This window comes from Leuresthes tenuis, unplaced genomic scaffold (genome assembly GCF_036924035.1).
Source record: "Leuresthes tenuis unplaced genomic scaffold, fLeuTen1.0.hap1 SCAF_13, whole genome shotgun sequence".
NCBI lineage: Eukaryota > Metazoa > Chordata > Actinopteri > Atheriniformes > Atherinopsidae > Leuresthes > Leuresthes tenuis.
The window spans coordinates 14,342,062-14,369,070 of NW_027325367.1; the positions used below are offsets into that span (position 1 = coordinate 14,342,062).

Sequence of the window (27,009 nt, forward strand, 5' to 3'; positions counted from 1 at the left end):
TGGAGCAGTTCCGCATGCTGTGCGGGCAGTCATGTGTTCTTTTAAGTTGCCACAACAGTCAACAGTGACGGCCCGTATTTGCTGTTGGGTGCACTTGCAGAGTTTCACTGAAGTTCTCCCGTTAGATTTTTTGAAAGGGCCTCTCACTGAAATCAAATTCAGAAAACAGTGCATTTCTCACTTTCGTTAGATTTGACAGAATGTGCTGCCGATTTTGGAAACTGTGATGTATTTACTGTTTGTTGGCGATAAGACACGTGCTTATATCACTAACAAACATTTGGTTTCTTAGTAAGATCATTCTAAATTGGATGGCACTTGCATAGAAAGCCAAATGTAACAGACAGACGAACGGTGCAGAACTACAGACACGCTAAGCTTGGCAAAGGCTTGAGCCGCCATCTGTGATCTCAGGCAATGATAAAGGCTTCTTTTCTGACAGAGCACCATCAGCTCCCCATCTTCTCTATCTCTTAACTGTCTGTCCTATTCTTGCTTTATCCACTCTGTTCGCATTGTCTGTCTCTCCTCCCATCTGTCCTTCAGTCACTCTGTCATCCCCCACCATGTTAGCCGTTCACTGTACCGATCCTCTGTTTTTTCCTTGCTGGCATTTGTATCACGTTATTCTCTTCCTGATTTACGCACGCAGTCCTCACTTGGATCCATTGCTTTGTGGTGTGCACACATTCAGGTCTTTCTCTCTCTTTCTCTGCAGATGTCTGAGTGCTAGCCAGCTGAGCAGAGGACTTCCCTCTCTGCCCGTGCTCTCCACCTGCAGCCATGAATGGTAAGAACGCTGTTTGTGTCCTCAGTGTGCACGACTTTGTGGGCTTGATAGAAGCAAATGTGGTTGGGACAATAATTTGGGGCTGAAAATAGACGTCATTGCAAGTGGATGAATGGAGGAAGAGAGCAGATTAATGAGACAAAAGGCCGATAAAAAACTATTGTGTCAGGCACCGTTTTGGAAAACATTTCACTGAATCTGTGTCTGTCATTTTGAATCCTCTTTCTGTTGAATTCGAGTGCCTCCCTTAAATGCAGCGTGTGAGATCATGTTTATCGGATATTGATCTGCCATCAGGGTAGAAGGATAAGACTTTTACTAAACCCATCTTTAATCCCCTTTTTGTCCTGGAAATTAGCTGAGTGTTTTATTATAGTCCCTTCACGGAAAAAAAAAGTTCTGAAGGCGTGTGAGAAATGTAACTTTTACTTATTACTAAGCAAATCGTATAGTCTTTAGTTGTTTGGGGGTCTGCCTCTAATCTTGTTGGAACCTAGTTTTCATTCCTCAAGGACCACGGTGGGAAATGCCTTACAGAAAGGATGTGCGTGTTGGATATATCTTGTCCACATGACTAATGACTAATTCTGCACTGAAATTAAGTGCCAAGCCACACAATTGCACTCTGGTAATTGAAATCACTGAAGTGACATGAGGGCAAAAAAGAGAGTCAAGAACCACACTGTTGATATGTTGTGAGATTAATCTGTGGATCATGCTGTCAGTGATGCATTCTTAAAGCCATTTATCTGTGAATTTACACAACCAGGCGGATGGTATCCTAATGGAAAGGAGTAGTATGTGTTTGTTTGTGTAGACCTAGGCCCAACCCAATTCCTCCACTTCCCCCTACCACTTGTCACTATCTAAATCCTTTTGCAGAGGTCAGGTGTCCTTTTTCTTTTAGGGATCCTAAATCCTTGTTTGAAGGGCCAACAGATCCCCAACAGAAAAGGGGCATCTTGCCTCTGAAAAACTGAGGGTTAGAGCTAAAGGCAGGAAATAGGATTGGACCTAAAACACAAAACACTGCAGTCTGCAGAGACCTTTGATTCTTTCTGTTTTTTAAAACATCAATCTGTATTCCTCTAGCGAAGTGTATGATATGTAAATAGTTGTGGAAATCAGAGATGAGGTCTCCCCCAGTAGACTGGAGCTTAGTGTTTGGGGGATTGGCTCGAGCGTCTCCTGATTAAGGACTTGGCAGCACCTAGACAACAGCACGCAGGCTGACAAAAAGAAAAGAAAGCACACAGGGCAGAGGCTCTTTGTGTGGCAGCTGCCGTGGAGGCGAGATGTGGTACAGTTGGTTTAAGTTCTGCACAGGTGACGTTGCTGTGGAAGCCTTTCCGTGTGTGTGTACTGTGTTTTGTTGGGGTTTTTTTTCTGTGATGGACTCCATGTTATATTTTGTCAATATTGGCTGAAGGCTCTTATGTATTCTCTCAGGCTTTGTTTTCCAGGTTGCTGCACAGGCGTTGTTTTTATGTGCTCCTCTCAGTATTGTAGTTTGGACAGCAGCCTGCAAGAATATGTTCATTTTAATTAAATTGTCCGAATACCATTTCCTTTGGGTTGCACTTGAATTATTTATGCAATATGGTCTGTTTTTCTCTCTACCTTCACCTGTCCACCTCTTCCCTACATGACAAGATCTGACCGATTTTGTCATTTTTGTTGCCTGTCAAAACAATAGATAACCAGGTAGGCACCACAGCAGGCACAGGTAACAGGCTGGAGCCTATCCCAGCTGTCTAATACATTTTTTCACAAAGGATATATTATATGTTTCATTTTAGAATAATTAGATGTTATTTAGAATATTACTTGAGGCTGGCTACTAAAGCAAGAAACCCACCAAAGAGTCCTATGTTAAAATGCCTCAGTTTACACAGAAACAAACCCTTTGCCCTTTCTTTTATGACAACTATACAAGGTACATTTTTATGAAAGTCACCCATCTATATTATAGTAAGGCTTAAAGTTATACATAATTAAGTGTGTGGCTGCTTTGAGTAACAAGTGAGTGCAGTGGTTGTTCCCCAATAAGAGAGCTTCATCCCCTGCATGACACTTAACGCCACAGTGGTGTCAGCCGTGACCTGCCGCATCAAACAAGATTTCATTTTAATGTGATAGATTGAATGTTAATTTGTCAGCAAGGTAGCCTTAATGAGGGGCAGAGGAGTACTTAATGTGGCATTGACTTTTGGCCCGTACCCTGGCAAATTTGTGTTAGTTAAGTCATAATCCTATAGCCTCTTCATAGTAAATCAGAAATCTGGCACATTTTTGTCTGGCCTCACATTAAGAGGCCATGTGGTTCCGGCAGCAAAAAATGTCAAACCAGAGAAGACCCCTGCGAATTCAGCCATTGCTGTGTAAGAAGCTTTGCAGTGCCCCACTTATTACAGCATTCAGACCTCTCTGATTTACACACACTGAGTTAACCGACAGGCTGCGGATGTGGCCATGCTTGCTACATGTCCCAGTGGCACTGTGCTCAATATCACCGCCCCTTCTCACTTACAATGGCTCTAAACACAGGCTTTTTAAAGCCAATGAGACAATGTGAGGAATACTCACATCTCTGTGTGAGATTAATTACTTCGTACTACTTTTTTTTGGCTGCGTTTTTGCTGACAATGCCATAAGTAGGTCAGGCACTGTGAGCTGCTAACATCATCTTTGTGAGGGGAAAGCATATCCCCGAACAGGTGTTGCTGTGGTGGTTTTGGACAGTTTGTTGAGATAGTGAAAGCAGCTCAAGGCAGTGGTCCAGTGTGTTATCTGTCATTACTTAACAGGGCAAATAGCAGCCAATTTCAGATCACATCACTTCCCACATATTGGAAAAGTCCCCCTAACTCCATCAAGCTCATGAGAGCATTGTGTCATTCCTCAGAGATGCATATGAAGTATGTCTGTGTGCGGTCGACAGGAGCCAGTGGATTGTTTGGGTTAGTGCTGGGGTGGAAGTTCCATCATGGGCAGGGTGGTATTTCCTGAGCCTGCAGAATGAATTACAGCCTAGCTGCCATATCTGTGAAGGCTTAAACCAAAAATAGCCTGAAAAATAATGTTTACATCTATAAATACATTTTTTTTGTCTTTTTTTTTTATGTTCTTAAGTGAATATTTTCCAACTACAAGAGATAGAAAGAGAGGAGTGATCCCTCAAGGTTTACCTCCACATACAATTTCATAGTAAAAGGTTTCAAGGTAACTTCCTGTGTCAGATTTTCACTGGTAATCATATGGGGTGTTTCCTGGTATGCTGTGGTTAGTGCCTATCAAAAAACATGTCCAGGGATGATCCAGGGACATCCAGAGTATCAGTGATAATTTTAGGCAGGAAGTCACCGGGAAGGAAAACTGGTTGACAGCAGGGTCATGGGATATGAAGGCTCATTGATGATTGTGGGGCTGAAGGTAATTTTACGGTCATTTTGTCAAACTTTATTGCGCTTCAGCGACAGATGGTTAATATGTTGTCTTAATGGGCCGCATTGTCATTCATGGTGTTAGGCTCGTTCTGTTGTCTAATAACATAGCAAAATATGTAAATGAGAATAGCTTTATTATACACAGTAGTGCTGACAGTACACTGAAAGTGTATACAAAATAGGACTCTATACCACTGTCATCGTCAATATCTTAATAGTAAATATTTTAATAGTAAATATTTTTCTAAAATTCAAGAGATGAAAATGTCACCATTTTCAATACCAAGATTTCTTTTGCCATGTTGCCCAGCCCTGCCATACACCTTTAAGTGTGAGTTAAAGACTGACCCATATGGCTGCAGACAACATTCAGAGAGATTCTGGATAACCATCTGCTGCTGTGTCTGCTGCTACCATCTATTTCTGTGAACCAAACAATGGGAATGCAGCTAACTGTGGCAGTACTGTGAAAATAACAAAACAAAACAATGAGCAGATTTAGGTTATAAAATATATATATTTATTGATGCCTGGATAGAAAAAAAAAAGATTTCTATGAAAAGACCACTATGATACGATGACCTCACTGCAGTTCATTATGATACAGAAATGAATGATTAATCAGATTTTACACTGAGATTAATGTGCAGTGTGTCAGCTGGAATCTAACATTCTCAACAAAAATTGAGCCTGGTAAACTAAGCTAGTTAATTTTATCTTATCTTATTGTTCTATTTTTATCATACATCAGCTGCACGCAGTTTTGGAAGAAATGTATACATTTTGTTTGCAATCTTTATCGCTATGGTAACTGCTGTTGGCATCAGGAAAGTCTGTCGAGCAGAGGAGGATGAACTGGGAAAGAAGTGAGCTCAAAATTAATGTTTTTTGTTTTTTTGTACCAGTTTAATCAAGTCTGTAGCTGTTTCTTATGCCAAACTGGATATTTTTGTTCTCTTATATAATGCAGCTACTTTTGTTTTCTTTCTTGTATTTTAAGTCTTATCATCTTTCACTCTCTCTGTCACCACTGTCATTCAATGACTGTCACAAAGTGGGAGCTGATGTGTGAATTCTCCTTCAGCCAACAGCTGTAGAGCTTTCAAGTTCTCGTTAAAAAAAAAAAAAAAACAGTTAAGAAAGGGCTTTATAGTGCTATGATTTGATTAATTGATTACAATCTTTCACTCCCTTTTATTAAAAAACATTTTGTGAAGTTGATTAAGAATTAAGAGTTTCATACCTTTCACCCAGCACGGTCGGCCTCATATTTGATTCATGACCAACGCTGAACTCATGATGAGACGCTGTGAGAGCCGAGTGAGGTGAAAAGTAGCTGAGTGGACAGTTTTATACATTAATCATTTCCTCAAACTGGTTTAGTGAGGTTTCATCTGAGGGGAAGATCTCATCTGGGATGGAAATTATGCACACATTGTAGATGGTTAGATACTGCCGAATTTGGTGTTGGCATTTCTGCTGTGAGGCTCTGAATGCTAGTTTGTATTCGTTTTGTTGATGGGTGGATCAGACTTCACTTATACTGGGTCAAATTTCTCTATCTTTCCTCTGTTGTGTTGAGCATTTTGCCACATTAGATGAAGATTTCATTTTGTTTAGTTTTGTAGCCATTTTCAGACATCTTTCTATACAAAGGACACGTAGTTATCATTCTTATTTTCTCCTGTATTCATTATTTCAGGGTGCTCTGAACTAAAAAAAAAAAAAAAAAGCCCAATAACAGCAATAGTTACAGGGGAAATCACCGTTAAGTTGAAGTCATTCAAACTGGTAGGCGGACATGCAACCAGTGTGGAGGGACTGTAAGCACAGATATTTAGTTTTGTTTGGCCAGGAGCCAAAAAGGCTGGGAACTGGGACTTTGATGTTGTTGGCACACCCTTATGGTCTGTCGCAAACGGGCTGTGGTATCATTAACATTTTCATAAAGATGTGAAGAAGCTTCAATGTCCCACTCAGGGTTCAAAGTTCACAACATTCTTTTTTCAGCCATAAAACTGCATCATGCATTATTTGCCGTAAAAGAAGTTACCTCTGGTCTTTGGTATGCAAACTAATTTTTAGCCTCACTTTAAGGATTCAATACACATTTATAATATTGTTCTTAACTCTTTCAATAAGAAATAAAGCATTGTTCTGATGGCAACGAAAAACTCAACGCTGTTATTTCAAGTTGGCCCAAAATTATTTGTCTGTCAAACCCAAAATTCACCTGCATTCAGCCCTTGGTGGGTGCTAACTTTGTGCTAACTGATTCTCTTGGTTCTGTCCAGGTGGAGCCAGTGTGTGGGCCATTACTCCAGAGGAGAGGGGGAAACATGACAAACAATTTGAAACCCTCGCACCAATCCTCGGATATGTGTCAGGTAGGCTGTTGTCACAACAAATAGACTAGATACTATGTTCTGAATTACATTCAGCACCTATAATAGAGCTGTATCAGGTTACCAGCTCTTTGAGCAGCTGTGGTTGTTTTTTGTCTGCAGGAGAACAAGCAAGGAAATTCTTTCTGCAGTCTGGCCTCCCTGCTTCTGTCCTGGCTGAGATTTGGTAACTATAAAAACTTCACGAAATTCTTCTCGAGATTCATTGTGAAACTTCAGCAAGTGGGCCAGTAGGCCCAAGCTTTTTGTTAGAGTCAGTTCAGTATATCAGCCTGTTTTCCACTTCCTGTTGAGCACTCATTTCCTTCACAACCTGCCACACCTAGTAAACTATGCGTGTGTATAGTAATTACAGCACTGTGTGTGTGGGGGCTTTTGTGTGAAAAATGCCACTGGAATTCAGTCCCACCAGGGCCTTGTCCCTTGTGTAATGTGTAATTCCTATTGTTTCAATAAAGGGGAAAAAAATACAATGAATGTTGCTGTAACTTTCACATTTCTATGTTTTCACCTCCTGTAGGCACCTAGCAGACATAGACAGTGATGGGAAGATGGACAGATTGGAGTTTTCCATCGCTATGAAACTCATTAAGCTCAAGCTTCAGGGGCGGAACTTGCCCTCTGCCTTGCCGATCATCATGAAGCAACCTCTTGCTTCCAACAGCAGCTCAACGACCCCTTCATCAGCACGATTTGGTAAAAAGAAATTTGTATGCAAACCATCACTTTTGAGCTTTACACCTCCACCTCTCAGATGCATTTCTTCACCAGCAGTCGATTAAAAAAAATGCACTTTTTAAGAATTGTATTTAAGAATTTAGGTAACTATATATATATTAAAGAAAATGGCTTGTCTTACAAATACTTATTTTTACAAAATGATTGCAGTCTTTCATAGGTACAGATAACACTGTACTAATTACAGTAAGTTCAGAAAACAAAGGTAACCCATTTTTAAATGTAACCTAACATGTTGGTCTGTCCTCTAAACAGTGCTCATGATCTCCTCATGTTCACTTGTGTGTTATAGGAATGGGATCTATGCCAAACCTGTCAGTTGGTCTGTCATCCATGCCCACCATGCCCATCCTAACACCCATCCCAGCTAACCCACCTTTGCGCTCTATGCAACCCCTGGTGCCAGCACCAATGACTCTACCCCTGATCACCTCATTTGGACACTCTGGGCTCCCCAACGGCAGCATCACTCTCCTCACCCCACCCCTGGTTCTAAACAATGCAGGTTGGTTCTGCAGTAGAACCATTCCTATTTTGGTCTTGGACAAATCAAAACAGATGCAGACCAGTGGATTAGTACCAGTTGATTCAAACTTGGCAATGGCTCAAAAAGGGGAATATACTTGAACCTGTACCTGTCCATGATTTTGAGCTTTGTTCACTCAGCATCGTTTGCATTATTTTTCACTTCTTTTTTTTTTTTTTTTAAGGGGAGTTGCATTTATATGTTCAAACAACTGGCACATATATAAATTGTCTGGATCATACACATACAAACCCCTAGACTACACATATCACTAATGTTACTTATTGTTAGGAGAGTGTCAAAATGTAGTACATTTAAGACCTAAAAACGGAGTTCTAGGAACTTTAATCCTGTTCAATTTTACCGCAAAGGTGCAAGAAGCTGAAGTAGGTCCAAAAGTTGCAAGAATGACAGAAATGTTCTGCGGTTGAGTTTAAAAAAAGTCTTCACATTTTTAAAGGCGTAATCCTCTTATTCACTCATGTGAAGCTGCCAGCTGCTAGCAACTTAAGAATAACTTTATGTGCAGGGTGATTTTGTTTTATTTATCTTTTTAATAATCATGGTGGAAATATTTAGTTTATCAGGGTCGGTTATGCATGTCCTGAGCTGCAGTGGTGCAGAAAGATAGTGAGAATGAATATATTTACCTTGTGGTGGATGCACACCTGACATCGAGTGTGGGTTTTTTTGTGTTTTTTTTCGGCACTCCAGGTGTATACCTCCTTGTCACCTATGAGATTAAAAAAAAGAGGCAGTAGATACCAAGTGCATTTAAGAATATGTAATTCTCTCATTTTTACAGTATCTTCTCTTCTGTTAGGACTTCTCTTTTATCTCACCCCTCCTCCATCTGTCCCTTCTCTGCTCGCTTTAATCTCAGTGTAATCAACCACAATTTTTGTCTGCGACTTCAGCGGTCTAATGAGAGTGAGTGTGAAATTACTCTTTTGTCTGGTGTTCTCTTATTCTTTATTCCACTCTCTGCCGATGAAAACATGCCGCAGCTCATGAGACAAACCCCCTTTAGTGCAGTGAGGCAGACGACGGCAGTCTCTTTGTTTTTTGCCAGATGTCAGTCACCTTGCTGCTGCAGCTCCGTGTGCAGCGACTGTAAGATATGAAGAAATAAGATTAGATGTACGCACATTCAAGGAAAACTGCGCTCAAGTGTCTAGAGTGTGTCTAAGAAAAGCACGTGTTCTCTCACTCTGTGTGTTTATCTACATTTGCTCACTAAGATTATATTGGATTTTCTAAATTGTTTAAAAGTGCCTCTTTCAAACTTATTTTCAGGCCCCCCTGTCTCTGGCTTCTCCTCTCCTATGACTTTCTCGCCATCAACGGGCATGTCAAAGGCCAACTCTCTGCTGGACCTGGGATCGAGCAGGTGAGAACATGACAGCTGTGTGTATATATATGTGTATGCTGACTCTTGGATTTAGAGCCAAGTGTGTAGTTTTACATACGAGTCAAAGTATTTTACAATGTACCTTTAATTACGCAAAGATGCAGGTTACAGCATTGGCTTCCATCGAAAACAACTAAGCCCTTCATTTCAGTGCTTACACGGAGGCAGCATTTCGGGGGGAGGGTTGAGAATCTGAACACAGGCAGAGATGAAACATTTAGATAGTAGAGAGAGCAGGAAGGACATTTTGAAATCAGATGTTCTTGTTGGCAGCAGTAGGAAGTGGCCTTGGTTTTGAGTCATAAACACAGGAGAACCGGAATCCGATGGCATTCTTGTGGAGAGAGGTCATTGTGAAGGTTGTTCATTTTTACGTCCTGATTTTTATTTCTGGAAAAATCAGAGCGATGCGTCGCCCCCATCACTTCTTAAAACTGTCCTGCTTTCAAGAATCATCACTCCTGAAAAAAAAACCACATTCTTTAACTATACCAGCTGCATACAAGTACATCCACAACCTTCCCATAGCTACTCCTCTTATATGGTGCTTTAGGAGCTCTTAATGTTTTGCTCTCCTGTGTTTATTGGCAGGACCGTATCATATCGAATACATTGCGAATATAAATGTATGAGGAGAGATTAGTGAAATAACAGGAGCTTTATGACCCACAATCTCCTCATGAAATGCCACCAGAAGACAATTTACAAATTGATGTCTGAATGTGGCATTAACTTCTCTTATTTTTTTTATATAATAATTTAAAATAGATAACTAGGGAAAATTTGTACCTGAAGTAACCATAGCCCACAAACTGTGTGGTCAGATGAGAGCGACAACTTGATGTTTCCTATTGGTGTTAGTGGCGGCACTTGATGTGTGTCATATTACGTGCTGCAGCACTGCGCCGCTGATGTGTTTTTTAACGGATCAGCATTGGATCTGTGTGTTGCATTATTTGCGAGGGTTGTTTTTGGAGGTCTGCATGCCAGCCTGACTGTGTTGGTTGCATACACAAAATCCTTCAAACTCCTTCAAATATACATGCGACCATGAATCAGGCTTAAGGGAATTGGAGCAAAACAGTGAGCAGCTCACTTTCAATACAAACGTAACTCTGCACCACCATTTGCTCAGCTGTGACTTGTACTTTCAATTTTAATCAACACAGTCAAAGCAGTTCTACTGGACAAACATAAAGTGATTATTTTTTCTACTTTATGATCCATAAAAAAGAAGCTTTTCATATTTATATACACCAATACAACCGATAGCAGTAAGGCTGGATCTTAAATATCTGCCTGTGTGTCATTGTGAGTATGCTAATATTAGCTGTAAGCTCAAAGCAATGGTTTACCTATAGTATTTACATTCTGGCAAAGCTGCTAGTCCTGCTCTTAATCTTTTTCAATTGTAAAGAGAAAAGCAAATGTTTGTTTGGATAACAAATAAGTTTCAGATAGTCAATTAAATTAGATATAGCACTTGTACAATACTAACGCAACCAGTCCTGTGAACTTTCCACCAGTGGGTTTTATTACATCAAATGCTGATAGTGCCAATGTTATCAGACACCAAATGTTAGGTCATTTCTTAAAGGGAAGAGGAAACATGAGTTAGCGAATGGAAGGGCTCCTAGTTTTACATATATGTCAGTCACACTTCCATTCATGGTCTTGTGTGAACAACTTGATCTCCGCCTGAAATAGTTACAATAGTGGGATGTAATAAAGGAGAAAAGAAAGAAGAAACCAGGGCCTGAACGGTTGTGTGCTGTTTCACTGAGAGCCAGATTCCCTTGCGTATCTAATAACCTTGACACTCCTCTTGGCATTATATGCGGTTATAGAAAAGGAGAGGATGGAGATCGGTTTTCAGTGTTTAGAATAATGCCTCTACAACCTCAGGTGTAGGTGGAGAGGCGGTCGTCTATAAGGGAATCAGAGAACAGGTAAGTAAATGCAGGCTGATCCACCCAGATCACTTTTACCTTCCAGTTAGTCATCATTATTCTTCCTAATATCACAAAAAACAGGCTTTTCTTTTCAAAGCTATAACATGTTTGCAGTACTAAATAATACACACTCATAAATACAGAAAGAAAACTACTTGAGGCAGAGGGAGAACTCCACTCTCTATCCCTCAATTTCTCCTTTTTGTTTGGATTCAGATCAAGTTTCCATCCAGCTATAATAATAGTTAAAAAAATGGACCCAGCCTGCATTTTTGCCATACTTGCACAGACTTAGCTTATAATGAAAATAGAATGAATGATTAGTATAGCCAGAGTACATTTCTGTCTCATTGCAGAGAGTCGTTGTCTACGTGGTTGTTCACACTAGCTTCCTCTACAGCTAATTAAGAGCTAAGAAATAACACCAGGGAGTCTCGGAGCAATTAGTGGTTTTAAGTTGGAGCTCAAATACAAGGGAAAAGGAAAACGCTGAGCACCTAATGATACGGTTTCATTTTCCGTTTGGAAATATCTTGGCATATCGTTATTCCTTTCTTCTTTCTTTCCATAGTTCAAATTCATCCTCCACCACATCACTGGCCAGCAACTCTCCAAAGATGGGTGCAGGTGATTGGGCTGTTCCGCAGGGCTCGAGACTCAAGTACCGTCAGCAGTTCAACACGCTAGACAAGCTCATGAGTGGTTACTTGTCAGGTAGGTCCAGCATACACGCACACACATATACATCAACCTAAAGAGTTCCCAGGATCACTTGGCTCCCCATGAGTGGCCTTGTCAAAGTTTGACAGAGCACACTCGGGGTCAGTTTCACTTTGCACACTTGCACTCATGTACTCAGGATTCCTCTTTACCCCACTTGATAAAACACACACACACACATCCACATCAATTTCAGAGTGAATTAACGTTGCTGGGATTTTTATTTTGCAGGACCTCAGGTTCGAAATGCACTGATGGCATCAAACCTGACCCAGACCCAGCTAGCTACCATCTGGTAAGCATGAGGTGTATCACTCTTCAGCCTGTTTGTATCTGTCTCAGTTAATCCGTAGCATTTACTGTATCCCTCTTTTAACTTTTGTAGCAATCATTTCCATATTTTAGATGCTAAATATTACAAATTTAAAATAATTGTCCAACATCTTAGAAAATACAAGGATTTGATTACCTGTAAACAGTTGGTAAATCACCTGTCAAATCATTGGCTCAGGCATTTAAAGTCAGATTTTTATGTTAGCTCTGTTGCTGGAGAAAGCAGGTGATTAATTTAGCTCAGTGTGAATGCTTGAAGCCTGCAACATGCCAACTCAGTCCTAAAATGAAAAATGCAATCATTAAAACTTGTCTGATACAATGCAAGTTATGAAGAATCTCTCTAATAATTAGAGTTTAAGACCTTGGTTACTTATTTGTATGTGAGTGTTGTGGATTTCATGAAAGAAATATCTGAAACTCACTTGCTGCTGCTCTGCATGGAAAAGCAATTTCAAATAAGCCTCAGGATAGAAGCTAAGATCAAGTGTATTATCTGAGAATCTCCAAATATTTCTTTGATGACTTCCTATTTTCTTCTAATATGAAATGACCTAATAAAGCAGAATAGAAATGCAAATTTTGCAGCAACAATTGTGATACCATTTCTGAGGATCACAAACATATACCATCTGACAACGCCCTGGGAAATGATCTCCCAGCTTTAGAGTTACAGCTTCAGAGTTACTCTCTGGTTTTTATTTAGTTTGTTCAGGCTTTTCTGACAGTGGGGTAAACTGCAACAACAAGCAATAAAACTGAGAGGCAGGGCACAGTCACTAATATTTGCCAACTCTCACTGGGTAAGCGCTTGAACCATTATGCTTGACTCCTTCACTGTAATCAAATGGCAGTCGGGACTGTCCGTCCAGTACCAAATGTCAGACAAAGTTAATATCTAGCTGGTGAACATATATTTTCTAATTTCCCTGAAGGATTTCTGCACTACAGAGATACAGCCAGCCATGTTTAACATATATTTGACATAGGCCTCATTTGCATTGGCTGGCTTGGTAAAACCTAAAGTCCCAATCATAGATCATTTCTATCATAGCAATCAACTTCTATTTATTAACCCAGGCCCTATTAACTGCAATTCCAGCAGTGTAAAACAGATTTGGCTGCACTTTGGACTCCATGTTAAAAAAACGTGTTTATGTATTTCCTTTATCACCAGCTGAGTTCATTTTGCTGTGCTGTGATTGTGTAGCTTTTGCACAGCTCAGCAGGTTAGCATGTATAATGTATTCCCGTAGCAGAGAATCTACATCCTTTTCAGCAAATATTGTCAGGGAAAAAAAAAATCTGGGAAATTATTGCACTCTTTTACCATTATTTAGTCTTAAACCTCCTCTGCAGTATTTTGAATGTTCAGGTTAAGTTACCATAGCAATCTGGCCATGTTAAGAGAGCACCTCCTTCCTGACATTGAAAACTGTTGCTCAACATACCTTGCTAAGCCATTCATTGCGGTTCACAGTAAACCCCTCTCAAGGCCAGAAAGAGCAAAGTGCTTTAAATTTATGGCTGTGTTTCTCATCTGTTGGACATGTCAGCTGTATGTTAACAGATCTCATGTACATGTGACATACAGTATATGGATTCTATTTTAAAACATTGATATCCTCATCGTTATGTTTTTACTCACACACAGCACTGTGTTATTTGTATGCAGGAGCCTGGCGGATGTGGATAGGGACGGTCAGCTACGGGCAGAGGAGTTCATTTTGGCAATGCACCTGGTGGACATGGCTAAGACTGGACGTCCGCTACCTCTCACACTGCCTCAAGATCTGGTACCTCCCTCTCTCAGGTAACGCACAGAGTCAGGTGTAAATTTGAAAGAATTATGGAGAAAAAAACCCACAAAGGTCCATGTTATTCTCATTTCAGGGGAGGAATTAAGTCCAGTGAGCTTGTTAATGGAACAGGGCCCTACACAGCTCCCTGTTTGATAGACACAGCGGAGATAGAGCCTGCACTAAAGAACAAGAGCGGTGGTATGACATTCTGCACACTCAATGCTTTGCTATATCGTTAATCATCTCCACCTGTGTCACACGTCTCTCTTCCTCCCCGTCTCAGTGTCCTATGAGGACAAGCTGAAGGAGAACTTTGCACGAGGCAGTGCCGAGCTGGAGAAAAGACGGCTAGCTCTGGAGGAGGAACAAAGGAAGGAGAGGGAGAGGAGAGAGAAGGAGGGGAGGGAGGCCCAAGAACGGAGGGAGAGGGAGGCCAGGGAGCTGGAGAACCGGAGGAGGCTGGAAGAGGAGAAGCGGTTGGAGAGGCAGAGAGAGATGGAGAGACAAAGGGAGGAGGAGAGGCTGAGAGAGCTGGAGAGGAAGGAGGTGAGAGGGTGCACCTATGGGATGTGGCGAGTCAATATTGTTGCCCATGGTAACCATCTGCTTTTGTACTTTCAGGTAGCAAAGCTGGAGATGGAGCGCCAGAGGAGGGAAGACTGGGAGCGGGGGAAGAAAGAGGAGCTGGGAAGGAGGAAGGATGGGGAGCAAGAGGAGATCACTCGACTCAGGGCGAAAAAGAAGAGTCTCGAGCTGGAGCTTGAGGCTGTGGTGAGACTCTGCTCACATCGATAAGCTTACATACTAACTTTGTTTAGACCGTTGGTCAAACGTGAGCACGCTGTGATCTTGTTTAACTTGTCTCACAGGGCAACAAGCACAAGCAGATCTCAGACCGGCTCCGTGATGCTCAGAGCAAGAGGCGGATTCAGAAGGCAGAGGTGGACCTCGTCAATCAGAAGAGGGATGCGCGTATTGCAGAGATTAACGCACTTCAACTTGAATTTGAGGTTAAAAGTTTTCTTCGGCCTCTACCCTGTCTAACCTTTTTGCAAATGAATTGTTCCCAGTGTTTCTTAACTATTATTGTTTACTGTTTGAATGGCAGGAATGGCAGAGGAAGCTCTCGCAAATGGTTCCAGAACAACAGCAGCTGACCGAGAAGCTGCGAAACATCAGCCTCAACAAACACTCCAGTGAGTGGCAAATGTCTGCTTACGTAACACACAGACATTAAATTGGACCGCTGAATCATCTCACGTATCTCTTGCCTCTGACTTTTGCCTTGCAGCGGTGACTGTGAGCTCCCTAACCGGGAATGTGTCAGAGAAGAGTGTGAACTGTCGCAGGCTGAAGGACCAGCTTGACATCCTGGAAAGAGAAACCACAGACAAACTGTCTGAGATTGAGCAGTACAACAAGGAGCTTAAGGTCAGTGATCAGCGACCATGATTCAGCACATTCTGAATTACTCTGGGACCAGCCCAACCAGCAGTTTCTGAAACGCTTGCTTCATTTCCTGACATTTTTTCTTTCGAATTCTCTGATATAATTCAGAATTCATTGTTTCCGTCATTGTCTCAGATTCAGGAAAACGGGCCCAAACCATAACACTACCATCACCATGTTTCATTGATTGGATAGGGCTGAGGTCAATCTGCTTAGTACTGACCATGAAACACAAAGGTGTTGTGAAAATCTCCATTTATGAATGATACAGTGCAACCAACATGTGATTGTCATAAACCAACTGAAAACACCTGATTCCACCATTCTTTTATCATCCTTGAGGTTCACTTTTTTTTCCACTCAGAGATTTGTAATATTGGCTCATTATCTTTAATGAATAAGTTACCAGGTTCAGCACAGCCATAATAGCATTTTTTTTTTCATTCTACCGTGGCTGGTACTGTAACAACAACCATGCAGAAAACTGAGGAAGCGAAACTTAAAGATGGATCACAGCAATATTGCAAAAGCCGACTGTTAGGCATCTGGTCACAGTAACTCAAGCTTCCTTCCTCAGGGAAATAAAACCTTGTTATCTAACCATCTTTACATATTCTAATATCTACACAATAACTGGCAAAGAGCCTGATATTTCAGTACCTCTGTAGAATGGTGTTTTTCGCGCCCTCTGACGAGAGATAATCGATATGATTCTTATCATTTCTGCATCAACAAGCCGGCTCTTTCTCTTAAGCTCTGTTCAGTTTAGCAGCTGCTTGTAAACTTGCTTTCAAAGCTTTTAACCCCTGTCTTTCTCTCCTTCTCTTTATCTTTTTCTCACTGCACAACCTGGATGTTTTCTTACATTCCGTTTTATTTTCTGTATTTGTGCATTGATTTCTTTTCCCTGTGATGCCTCTTCCCTTCGGTCCTTCGACTTGTCCTTTTTTATGTCTCTTTTCTTAAATTCTGCAACTCCTCTGATCCCTCTCTGCCATGTTTTACTTTTGTCTCTTGTCCATCCCACCCTGTACCCTCATCTTTCATCTCCTCATTTTTACCCTCTTCATCATTACACGATATGTTTGTACGTGTGTGTGTGTGTTTTCATAGCTTGGAGATATGGATGACTGTGTCCTGCGAGGCCTTCTGTCACTGCTGACCTGCCTCAGCCAGCTTTTCCTTCTCATCAAGGTTGTCCCTTCCTCCTCTCACCTCCCACTCTGTTATCTTTTTTCTCAACTCTTCATTGTTGTCCTTTTTCATCTCACCTCTTGAGTTCCTGTAGCCAAAATCTTTTCCTTTTCATCCCACAGTAATTCAATCTATTCTCTCATCTTTGTTCTTTGTCTTTCAACTCATCACATGGAGGTCCACTTTGGTGCCATGTCTTTTTGTTGTTGTTGTTGTCTCTCTCCGTGGGATTTGTTCCAGCTTTTTATTTAATCTGTAAACAGGATGCACACTGGAGGGTAAAACGCACACACAAACACACACACAGAATGTTAAACCTGCTCAATTCATGTCTTCGAAAGACATTGACACAGAAATGTTCAGCATATACAAATGCACATGCAATATATCCGCATACTAATATTAATTGCCAGTGGTCTGTAATAATTGTTGCGTTAATGACTTTTTTCAAGATGTTGAAGCCCCTTAAAACACAGAATATTTGCACTGCATACTCTTGACTGCACCAGGAGCTGAGGGAGAAGCAGGTGAAGCAGCAGGCCGTCCTGGATGACCTGCACAGAGTCAAAGAGGAGAAGTTGAGGGAGCTGCAGCGACGCAAAGAGGAGGAGATGGAAAGGAGGAGGAGAGAGGAAGAGGAGGCTGCAAGGTGAATCCGAAGGAGCACGGAACTTTTATCTGTTTGTATTTGCCGCATGCAGCAGATTATATCCAACAATCCATTGCCTGAGTCTGCCTCATTTCTAATAACATATTTTCTGTGTGTAGCTCACGTTTAAGACACCTTTAGAGTGCATTGTTTGTTTCCCACAGACAGGCAAAGTTAGAGCAAGAGAAGAGAGAGCAGGAGCGGCAGGAACAAGAGAGGAAGGAGAGGGAAGAAGAAGGGGCACGGCAGAGGAGGCTCCTGGAGGAGCAGAGGGCCCGAAAAAGGGAGGAGGAGGAGAGAGAGGCACAGGCTCGCCTGAGAACTGCCCAGGAAAAAGCACAGGAAGAGGAGAGAATGAGGAGAGAGGAGGAGGAGGAGAGGAAGAAGAGGAAGGAGGAAGAGGACGAGGAAAGGAAGAGAAAAGATGCAGAGGAGGAGAAGAAGAGGAGAGAGGAACAGGAAAGCAGAAGACAGCAGCTAACTACTTACAGAGCCCTGTACTCCTTTGTTGCCCGCAATGCAGACGAGCTGAGTGTAGATGCAGACTGTCTCATCGAGGTAAGAGACACACACTCAGTAAACACACTCTGCATGCATTTTGTTTCATTATTGTTATTGTTATAGTAAATATTAATATAATTGTAATTAATATGCTTTAAAATGTTTATTTGATTATCCCAGGTCAGTACCTTTTTTTTTTCAATATAGTTTTTATATCAGTGTCGTGTTTGGGGATCATATAGACCTGTGTTCCTCACCAGATATGATGTTTTTCAACATTATTAAGTTGCAAACATTATTCCTTATCATAGAAAAGACTGAAGTAAGGTGATGCTGGGTTTTGTGTGGTGACAGGGCATCTTGTGTCTTATTATCAGCCCCTGTTGCAGTGTTTTGCTTTATAAATTTAGTCAAAATGGTCAAATTGTCAAACGGTCAAAGAATGGGAGGTGTGGAGAGAGGAAAAAGAAAGCTAATGGACCATACAGAGTGAAACTGAATCGCGCTGCCATTTAAAAAAAGTAAAAACATCATAGATCCATACATTGAACCCTGTTGCATTACCTTCACTCAGATTCCTGCAGACTGCAAGCTATGTGTTTTGCTAATTAACAAGCAAGTGTTGCGCTGAAATCTAACCCCATCTTTTTGCCCCATTTGATAAAGTAAACCAATTGTAGCACTTTTACTTACATTTAGCTTACATTTAGTGTTCTTTTTATCCAGTCAGTTGCTGTCACAAGTTGTCGTATTGTTAACAAAGATTTGCTGTAATCTTGGAGCTTGTTAAAAATCTGCTTATTTTTTAAACTTGTGGCCAGATATGTTCATAAATGATGTTACGTCGAAGAGAAATGAGTGACTGACACATGATATAAGATGCTAGTTTGTCAGTATCAGCATTAAAACATGATTCTCAAGGTTAGCAAGCCAGGTGCATACAGAAGACTGCCTTGGTACTAGTGAGATCATTACAATATGCCAAAATGGAAAGGAATAACAAAACAACTACCCAAAATTCAACACAGCGGCGAATCATGTATATGTAGTTACATGTTGGTCAATTTATGTGCAATTGTAAATGTTAATTTTATTTCTAAATTTGTGCTACTGCCTATGAGGCACACAACTGAAACTGACTAACAGTGGCTGGATGAGTAATCCATGTGACATGTTGATGGATATCTAAACACTCAAATTGTTTGTTGTTGTTTTGCCGCGGTCGTAATTATTCCCAATTTGTCCAGAAGATTGCTGCAGCAGGGTAACAACATGTTTATCTTGTCATCCTCACCTTGTTACGCGTTGATTGACTGGGAGCGTGTTGTTCATAATGCAGGTGGATGAGCACACCGTCGGCGAGCCAGGCTGGTTGTGTGGGAATTACCACGGAAACAGGGGCTGGTTCCCCCAGAGTTACGCAGAGAAGTGTCCTCCAGCCTCCCCCTCTAAGACATCCCCGTCCTCACCGGGAAAAATGTCTGCTCCTACACCAACGCTAAACACGAGGTAAGACGGACGAGAAGCATCAGCAGGTAATTATCGGGTTAGGGTTAGAGTAATTACTGCTGGTCTGTATCACTAAAACAAGGAATTGTAACTTGTTACCTTAATAGTTATCTCATGATTTACATGCTGTATATTTCTACTTCTGTTATCATCACATACCGTACGTTTCCATTCCTGTGTGTTGTAACTTACAGTATTGTTCCACACCAGTGTGTAGTGACATTTGACCTCATATGAAACCTTTGCACATCCTTATCTGACATGAAGAGACACGCGCTGCACACAAAACATCCTTATCTTGTATGCACTTGTAGCCGTTGACAGGGGGAGAGTCGGAGTTGCTTAGACTTACTTCTGTGTCATACAGCGGTGACGGCTCTCTCCCTTTTGCAAAAGCTGAAAAGAATCTTGATCTCTTGTGTGGTTCTTTCCTTTTGATTAAGGTAGGAGCTTGTTAATGAGAATAAAACCCTATCCTAACTCATATCAGATCACTGTTAGGTTGTATTCCTCTGCTGATCCCTTTCTTTATCATTTTCCCTTTATGCAGAGACCCAGGTGCAGAGGAGGTGGGTGACCGCACTGTTCCTGCACGTTCAGATGCTTCACAGGTAAGAACAGCTTAACTGAGCTATGCTTTTAGTTTCAGGCTTACGGTGGTTTTAACTGACAGATGAACTTTTATTGACCTTCTTTGGCAGCAGCATTAAAACTCTCTTTCATTACCTCGTCAATTTAGAGATTAACATAGATTATTTGGAGGACACATGAAATGTACAGGATAATGTTAAGCAGTTAGGTTTGCCACTTTAATATGATATTAAGCAAATATGTGCTCATTGGCAGTGACCCTTACGTCTAATGTTGTCGTATTTTGTCCCTTTGGGAAATTGCACTACTTTGCAGTAAACAAAAGTACAGTTTAAGATATGATAAAGTAATTAGTTTTATAGGACCACAGTTACTATAAACCATCCCAAAGAGGGCAGTAATGGCTAACCCAGATTCATGCTGATCCATGCAACGTTTGTCTCGCTAATTAACAAAAAAAGTATTCAGTCCGTATATTTCCTGTCTGTAATGTAAATTTTGCTGCTTGTATGATGAAGTGTGTTGTTGTAGTATAACTTGGTCACAAACTGTCTCTGGCAAGAACAGAAGTGGGTCTTTCTGTGGTCCAGCAGCAAGATGGCCGTGTATTTATAGCTTCTGTCTTTGGGGAGTCGTTCTCTCTCTGTCTGTTTGCAGGTCACACAGGCATTTGCTTCTGTCCATCTCACAGCAGATAACATTAGTGTTAGTAGGTCTAGCATTTGTAGGTTATGTGCCACGGTGGAAAGAAGTCAGAGGAAGTTGTTGTGGCTGATGTATCAGTTGGATTGGTCCTAAAGCTGAATGGTTCTCTCATCACTCATTGTGGCTTCTCGATGCTCCTCTACTCTTACTCTCCAGTCCTCAGTTTCTACGTTTGCTCGTGCCGTCTCGGCATGGTCAGCCACGTCAGAAACCCACCTCAACCTTTCCTCAGATGTGAGCGGTGCGCTGCTGAGCTTATCCCAGGGTGACGTTGTCATTGTGCTGCAGCAGAGGGACGACTGGTGGCTAGGACAACGCAACGGGACACAGGGGTGGTTCCCCAAAAGTTCTGTCGCATTGGAGGCAGCTGGCAATACAGAGTATGAAGACACACATGAAATAACACACGTTTTTTTGGAGTTATATCCTTCATCCTTAGACTTAATCCAGTATATGTTGTTCCAATTATAGTATGGATGCTTTGGACACATCTGACTCTGCTCAGCTAGAGGGTAGGTATAATTTATCTTGCAATAACCGCTGCTAAGTTAAACCTAATACAAATGTGTAAGTGATGGCTTCCACACATCAAAACTTCTAATATCTAATAAAAATCTAATATGTGTTCATCCTAACCAGAATATGTGGCCTTGTACACATATGAGAGCCCAGAGGTGGGGGACCTGACATTTGTTGAGGGGGATGTCGTCATGGTGACGGAGAGAGAAGGAGAGTGGTGGCGTGGATGCATTGGGGATCAGACAGGAGTGTTTCCTTCCAACTATGTCCGACCTGTCGAGCCAGAGGTGAGTCAAGTGGAATTGATCATTCAAATATTTGTAAAACGAGGTAGTTTGGCTCTTTCTGCTCAAACGTTGCAGTAATTGTAACAACGCAATATTGAACTATTGCATTTTAAGCGGCAAAATGTGTCAGTTAATTGACTGAATTGTTTTATAAATTTTCTGTTATAACTCAAACAAAATAATCAAATTTGGAAGCAAGCAAGTTATATATATATATATATATCAATTCTGTTTTATTGCAATACTTTTTTTTCTTTTTTCTTTTCCACATTCTAAATTTAGGTTTCAAGACTGGCAGCTCCAACCAAGAAACCTGGTGAGAAAAAGTTACCCACATACGGCACACGCTCACACTCAGATGGTCACAATCTTCCGATTACCTCTGTTATTCTCTTTGAAATGGGACATCTACTTGATCCTGATCTAAATCTGATGCTGACGATTTCTGTTTTGTCAACAGAGGTTGCTCAGGCTGTCGCCACCACCAAGGCCCCAACGGCACATCAGCTGCACCTGTCTCCAGGACAACTGATTGTGATCAGGGCAAAGAACTCCTCTGGCTGGTGGCTCGGCGAACTGCAGGTCAGTAACCAAAGCCTGATGGGCTCAAGAACTGTTAAATACTGTAAAATATATATAAGAAAGAAAGGAAAAGAAAGATTGACGGTAGAACAAAAACACAAACAAATAAAAACTGCATCTTCATATGAGGGAAATTCCATCTCCATCAGTTCCCTCCTCTTCAGTATTGGTCTTAAACATAAACAAACATGGACTCACAGGACACGGTCTCAGCTACTGTATTTACACACCCTTGTAGGTCTGTAGGCTTACCACATATAGGGTCTCAAAATTAGCTCTAAAACTTGAGCATTTCAGTATAACGTTAGCTCCGAGTATAAATGCAAAGTCCAAGGTCAACTGCACCCTCAAGCTTTGTGTAAGAATAATTAATTCAGCATCATTCTATTAAACACGCTTCATTAATGTTAATGTGGCGTCTTGAATTAATTGGGCAAGAAGCATCGTTATCAAGATATTGTTAAGGAACTAGCTGGTCAGACAGATGGCTTATGCAGCAAAACGTCAGAGTTATTATTGTAAATGCTTCCAGCCTTTCAGATCTCTATATTGGATATTTGGTCTTCACTGATAGTAAACTGAAGATCTTTTTGTTTTCGATCAACATTTTGGTAAAGAAAGCACTACGAATGTGTCATTGTTAGGTTTGCCAACCTCAAATTCTAAAATGACTTAAATGACTTTTGTAGAACAAACAGCTTATTCAACACAGAACGTGGAATAATGTAAGAGCAAGAGCTCCTTTCACTGTCGCAGCACAGCTCACGTGGAGGTGCAGGGCTGGTGAGAGGGGGGCAGGATGTTACGGGAGTATTAACAGCATCTTTCATAAGTTCATTCATCTGCAGCTGTTAGAGGTCAGTTCCTCTCTGTCTGCTTTGTGCTGAGGCAGCAGCTGCAGCTCTGGTTACAGCTTCGTTAGCAGCAGCGATGCAAACTGCACAGACAAAACCGTCAAAAACATAAGAGGATGATTAAAAAAAAACATAATTAGAGTAAAGAAGTTTATTCATGTTTTTTTTAAAAAGCCTGCTCAAATAGCATGAAACATTCAACTGCACTTTTTTGTTGATCTTACAAGCCACAGCTGAGCTTTGATTTGATTATTTTTCTAGACTTTGAATATAGAATCCCAGTAAAGGCCCATCAAAGCTCAGTACAAATTGCTGTTTACACTACTGAGAACTGGATGCTTCAGCGCTCTGACGGACAAAATCAATTCATCAGAGAATCTTTCGATTTGAACTGAAGTGGCTGGAGATTGATGGGCTTTCACTGACTTTTTTCCCCTCCAGGCTCGGGGTAAAAAGCGGCAGAGAGGCTGGTTTCATTCCTCTCATGTCAAGCTCCTGGGTCCCTCCAGTAGCAAGTCCTCTCCCTCCCCTCTGCCAGGTGAGAGCTGACACACTCTGAAAACAACATCCTGATGTGTGTACATGTTAGTTGCGTTTATATGTAGATTTTCCTATTTCCATCTCATCACGCTGTACTAAATGCTGACAGTTATACTCCACAGTTACTTTGACAATCTTGCTAATAAATGCTGTTACGTTTTTTTTTTTTGTTTTTTTTTGTCCGATTATGAGATTTTACATAAAAAAAGATGAACCCCATTCTGAAAACAGTGACAGTACAGTAAAAACTCAGATTCAAAAACAGGTTTTTATCTGAAAAAAGTGAAAAGTTGATATGTTTTTGGAAAAGTTTGTTCAGGAGAATAAAACTTGTTCCAGAGACACTGTGTTGCATCACCTCATCTGCTGGTAACACTCTGGAAGTTTTTGTGAGTAGAGGAGACCAAGTTTTAAAAGTTTCCCTTTCTGCTGCAGCTTTCTTTCAGCTCTTTCTTTCTTTCAACAGTCTCTAGGCCTCCTTTTGGGTTCATAATGTTTTCTTCACTGTATGACAGGTGTGGACTGCAGGTTGGGCAGTTTAACACCTGGACCATTTTAATAATGATACACGCAGAATGTGATTCATCATGCTCCTTATGAAATCAGCCATATTTTACATGGGAAAAGACATCTGGTTGGCAGCATATGTGGCTTCAAAATCTGTTTGTTTCGTTTAGCATTGATGGTGCCTTCACAGATCTGTTAGCTAAGCATATCATGTGCAGCAACACACACCTAGACCATTAAGGGGTGATTTTGAACTCTTCAGACCACAGGACAGTTTACCAGAGGAAATCTCAATTTTTTTTATCTATGTATTTTCTTGAATTATCATTATTTCACTGAAATGGTTTTCTGAGGCTTCCAGTATCTTAAAATCTGGAAATGGTGGACATGTTAACATGCTATTTATATAAGATATGCTATTTAGCACTAAACACAGTGTTTGCAAACCAGTGGTCTTGAACACAGAACCAGTGTCCAGACCAACTCAATAAAATCGCATCCCATCAACTGTCTGTACATCTCCCTTGATCCCTCAGTGTGCCAAGTTATCGCAATGTACGACTACACTGCTGCCAATCAGGATGAGCTGAGCTTCTCCAAGGGTCAGCTGATTAGCATCCTCGACAAGACCAACCCCGACTGGTGGAAGGGAGACGCGAATGGGGTCACAGGCCTGCTGCCCACCAATTACGTCAAGATGACTACAGAATCAGATCCCAGCCAGCAATGTGAGTAAACTCATGCTTTCCTTTAAGACTGAACAACTTCTCTAAGTGGGACTGTGTTTTTCCATCACTCCGTATGAAAGAAAATCTCTAATTCACACATTCAGTTGGTATTACAAAAGAAAACGTGTCCGTCAACTGTGGAAACAAACTTCTGCTTTCTTATTGGTTAACTTGGTCTTACTCCGGGTTCTGTAGATTCCTTACCCATGTCAGAGCATGGAGACACTTATGGTAAGCCTTAAGTTGTTGGTTCTATCAATCACTGAGGAACTTGGTCAACATGCATTCATAGCACTTAAAAGGCCTGATCCCGTACATATTTAAATTGTACTTACAGAAATAGATCTAAATCTGAATGAATATTACATTTCCTCCGATCCCAGGAAGCAAAGGAATCTGGCCTTTTAAGTATGCCTTAATGGACTGCACTACTGGGCTAAAATCATTTAAAGGAATAGTTTGACATTTTTTGGTGTTATGTGAAGAGTCACATGAGAAGATCAACCACCGTCCAATTGTGTCATGATAATAGGTTTGAATTCAAGAGACCAATACAAGAGTGGTGGATCTTCTACATGAATTATCTCGGTAAGAAAAGAAAAGAGATTAAATGCATGTCCCAGAAATAATTTTAAAAAAAACTGTTCCTTTAAAATCTGCCAAATCACTGAGTCAACAAAATGAAACAATCGCTGAGAAGTTTCAAATTTATCTGGCACAGTTGTATGAATGACATTTCTGCAAAATTGAACGAGGGGATGATTCTACATTCACAGATAGCTGGTCTTAAATGTACAAGTCCAGTTTTTAAGTCAGAGGTGTGTGTTTGAATTAGTATTCACAGCTTGTTGAATTCTTGCAGGAGCTGATTTCTTGTTAAGAAGAGAAAAGATTAAATGCATTTCTTTGTCCAATGAACACGTTCTGATGTACGCACATCCAGCACACACACAAAGTCTGTGCTTCATTACAGAGCCGAAATGTAAAAAATGACCACCATGCTCCAGCTGGTATAATTATTAATAACATTTACATTTCCAGAAATGCATTATTAATGCACCTGCATGTAAGAGTCCAGCATTAATATTAAAACGGTATTAATGTCTACTGTCTCTCCGTCTCTCCTCCATCTCACTCACCTTCCCCCTCCCACTCCTCCATTTCGTCCATTTTTTCTCTTCCTGTAGGACAGTAATGCTGGCTTTCCTCTTTCCTCCTCCTCTTCCTCCTCCTCCTCCTCCTCCTCTTCTGTCTTACCCCTTCTGTCTTACCCCTTCTGTCTGAGCGAATTGCCCTGTCGCAACAGGAAGCCCCGCAGCCAGCAAGAACAGCCCAGCTCCGCACTTTCCACTTCACTTGATCAGGACTGCGGTGTTCTTTGCTCCTCTGTTACAATCCCTCGTTTTTCTTTTGCTTCTTACCTGCGTCTCTTTACATTTCCCCCTCTGCCTGTTTTTTTTTTTTCCCCTGTTGGGCATTATTTCTCAACCTTTCCCCCCTTCGCTCTCTCCTCTCCTGTGTTTCCTTGATGTGTTAACTAACTAATTAACCAAGTGAGCGAGGCAGAGGCAGCTAGACATGAGTTTTAGAAGCTTTTTGTACTTCTGATACAAAAGCATGGAAAGTGTGGTTTTACTAAAGATGCAATTAAGCTCAGAATTATTCATACAGACGCCTAGTTTTGATTTACATATCATTTGCTTGACCAATAGCTTTCCCGTAGATGGAAATGACATAAGGAAGATGCAAAACACGTAATACTGATGATGAATTTTAACAATTTCTGTGTTCTTTTTATTCTAACTGATAATGTAATTTCCCAAATAGTCTTGATAATTTCTTAGCTTTTATTTACTATGAAAGCAATCAAGCAGTTTTTATATTCACTAAGTTGGGTCTTTTGCGTGTATCTGTTGGCATTTTGGATCACTCCTCTTCTGCTCTGGTCTATAGGTCTTTGAGGTTGGACAGCATATTGGTCATTATTCTGGTCTTTAGTGCCATCCATCAATTTTTTTGTACCCTAAGAGAACCTATTCCAGCTGAATCTGGACAAGAGATGGGCTGTTTTCTTTTTTTAGCTGCATTTCTACTGCAGGAACCTTCTCCAGGAACTGTGGTCTTTTAGGGACCTTAGTGTCTGTGATGGGGTGTCTGTTTTGAGATGTTGCTATCAGAAGTGCTGAGATTCACCAGGTGGTCCTCAGTGGTTATTCTTGGATTATACTAGACGATTCCAGAGGACCACCTCAGTCATCCCCCAGAAAAACA

General features: G+C 41.1%; 1 protein-coding gene and 1 long non-coding RNA gene across 4 annotated transcripts in view; both read left to right on the forward strand.

Moving 5' to 3' along the window:
- Positions 1–27,009, forward strand: part of itsn2a (intersectin 2a) — a 38,201-nt gene that overhangs the window by 4,266 nt on the left and 6,926 nt on the right. For 2 of the 3 annotated variants that reach the window (XM_072362004.1, XM_072362005.1), the window contains 26 exons: positions 719–790; positions 6,531–6,623; positions 6,744–6,807; positions 7,162–7,337; positions 7,672–7,884; positions 9,202–9,295; positions 11,840–11,982; positions 12,220–12,283; positions 13,997–14,134; positions 14,215–14,321; positions 14,407–14,669; positions 14,745–14,894; positions 14,993–15,133; positions 15,232–15,319; positions 15,415–15,554; positions 17,276–17,415; positions 17,580–17,973; positions 19,256–19,425; positions 19,976–20,036; positions 20,878–21,101; positions 21,193–21,233; positions 21,361–21,527; positions 21,810–21,843; positions 21,988–22,109; positions 23,405–23,501; positions 24,547–24,738. In XM_072362004.1, coding sequence (XP_072218105.1) covers positions 784–790; positions 6,531–6,623; positions 6,744–6,807; positions 7,162–7,337; positions 7,672–7,884; positions 9,202–9,295; positions 11,840–11,982; positions 12,220–12,283; positions 13,997–14,134; positions 14,215–14,321; positions 14,407–14,669; positions 14,745–14,894; positions 14,993–15,133; positions 15,232–15,319; positions 15,415–15,554; positions 17,276–17,415; positions 17,580–17,973; positions 19,256–19,425; positions 19,976–20,036; positions 20,878–21,101; positions 21,193–21,233; positions 21,361–21,527; positions 21,810–21,843; positions 21,988–22,109; positions 23,405–23,501; positions 24,547–24,738 — 3,523 coding nt within the window. In that variant the 5' untranslated portion in view covers positions 719–783. The remainder of the gene's footprint in view (positions 1–718; positions 791–6,530; positions 6,624–6,743; positions 6,808–7,161; positions 7,338–7,671; positions 7,885–9,201; positions 9,296–11,839; positions 11,983–12,219; positions 12,284–13,996; positions 14,135–14,214; positions 14,322–14,406; positions 14,670–14,744; positions 14,895–14,992; positions 15,134–15,231; positions 15,320–15,414; positions 15,555–17,275; positions 17,416–17,579; positions 17,974–19,255; positions 19,426–19,975; positions 20,037–20,877; positions 21,102–21,192; positions 21,234–21,360; positions 21,528–21,809; positions 21,844–21,987; positions 22,110–23,404; positions 23,502–24,546; positions 24,739–27,009) is intronic. The other variant, XM_072362006.1, reaches the window with a different exon arrangement.
- On the forward strand, positions 24,747–26,969 carry LOC140266883 (uncharacterized). The gene is made up of 2 exons (XR_011907176.1): positions 24,747–25,748; positions 25,926–26,969. It is a non-coding gene; the product is annotated as an uncharacterized lncRNA (long non-coding RNA).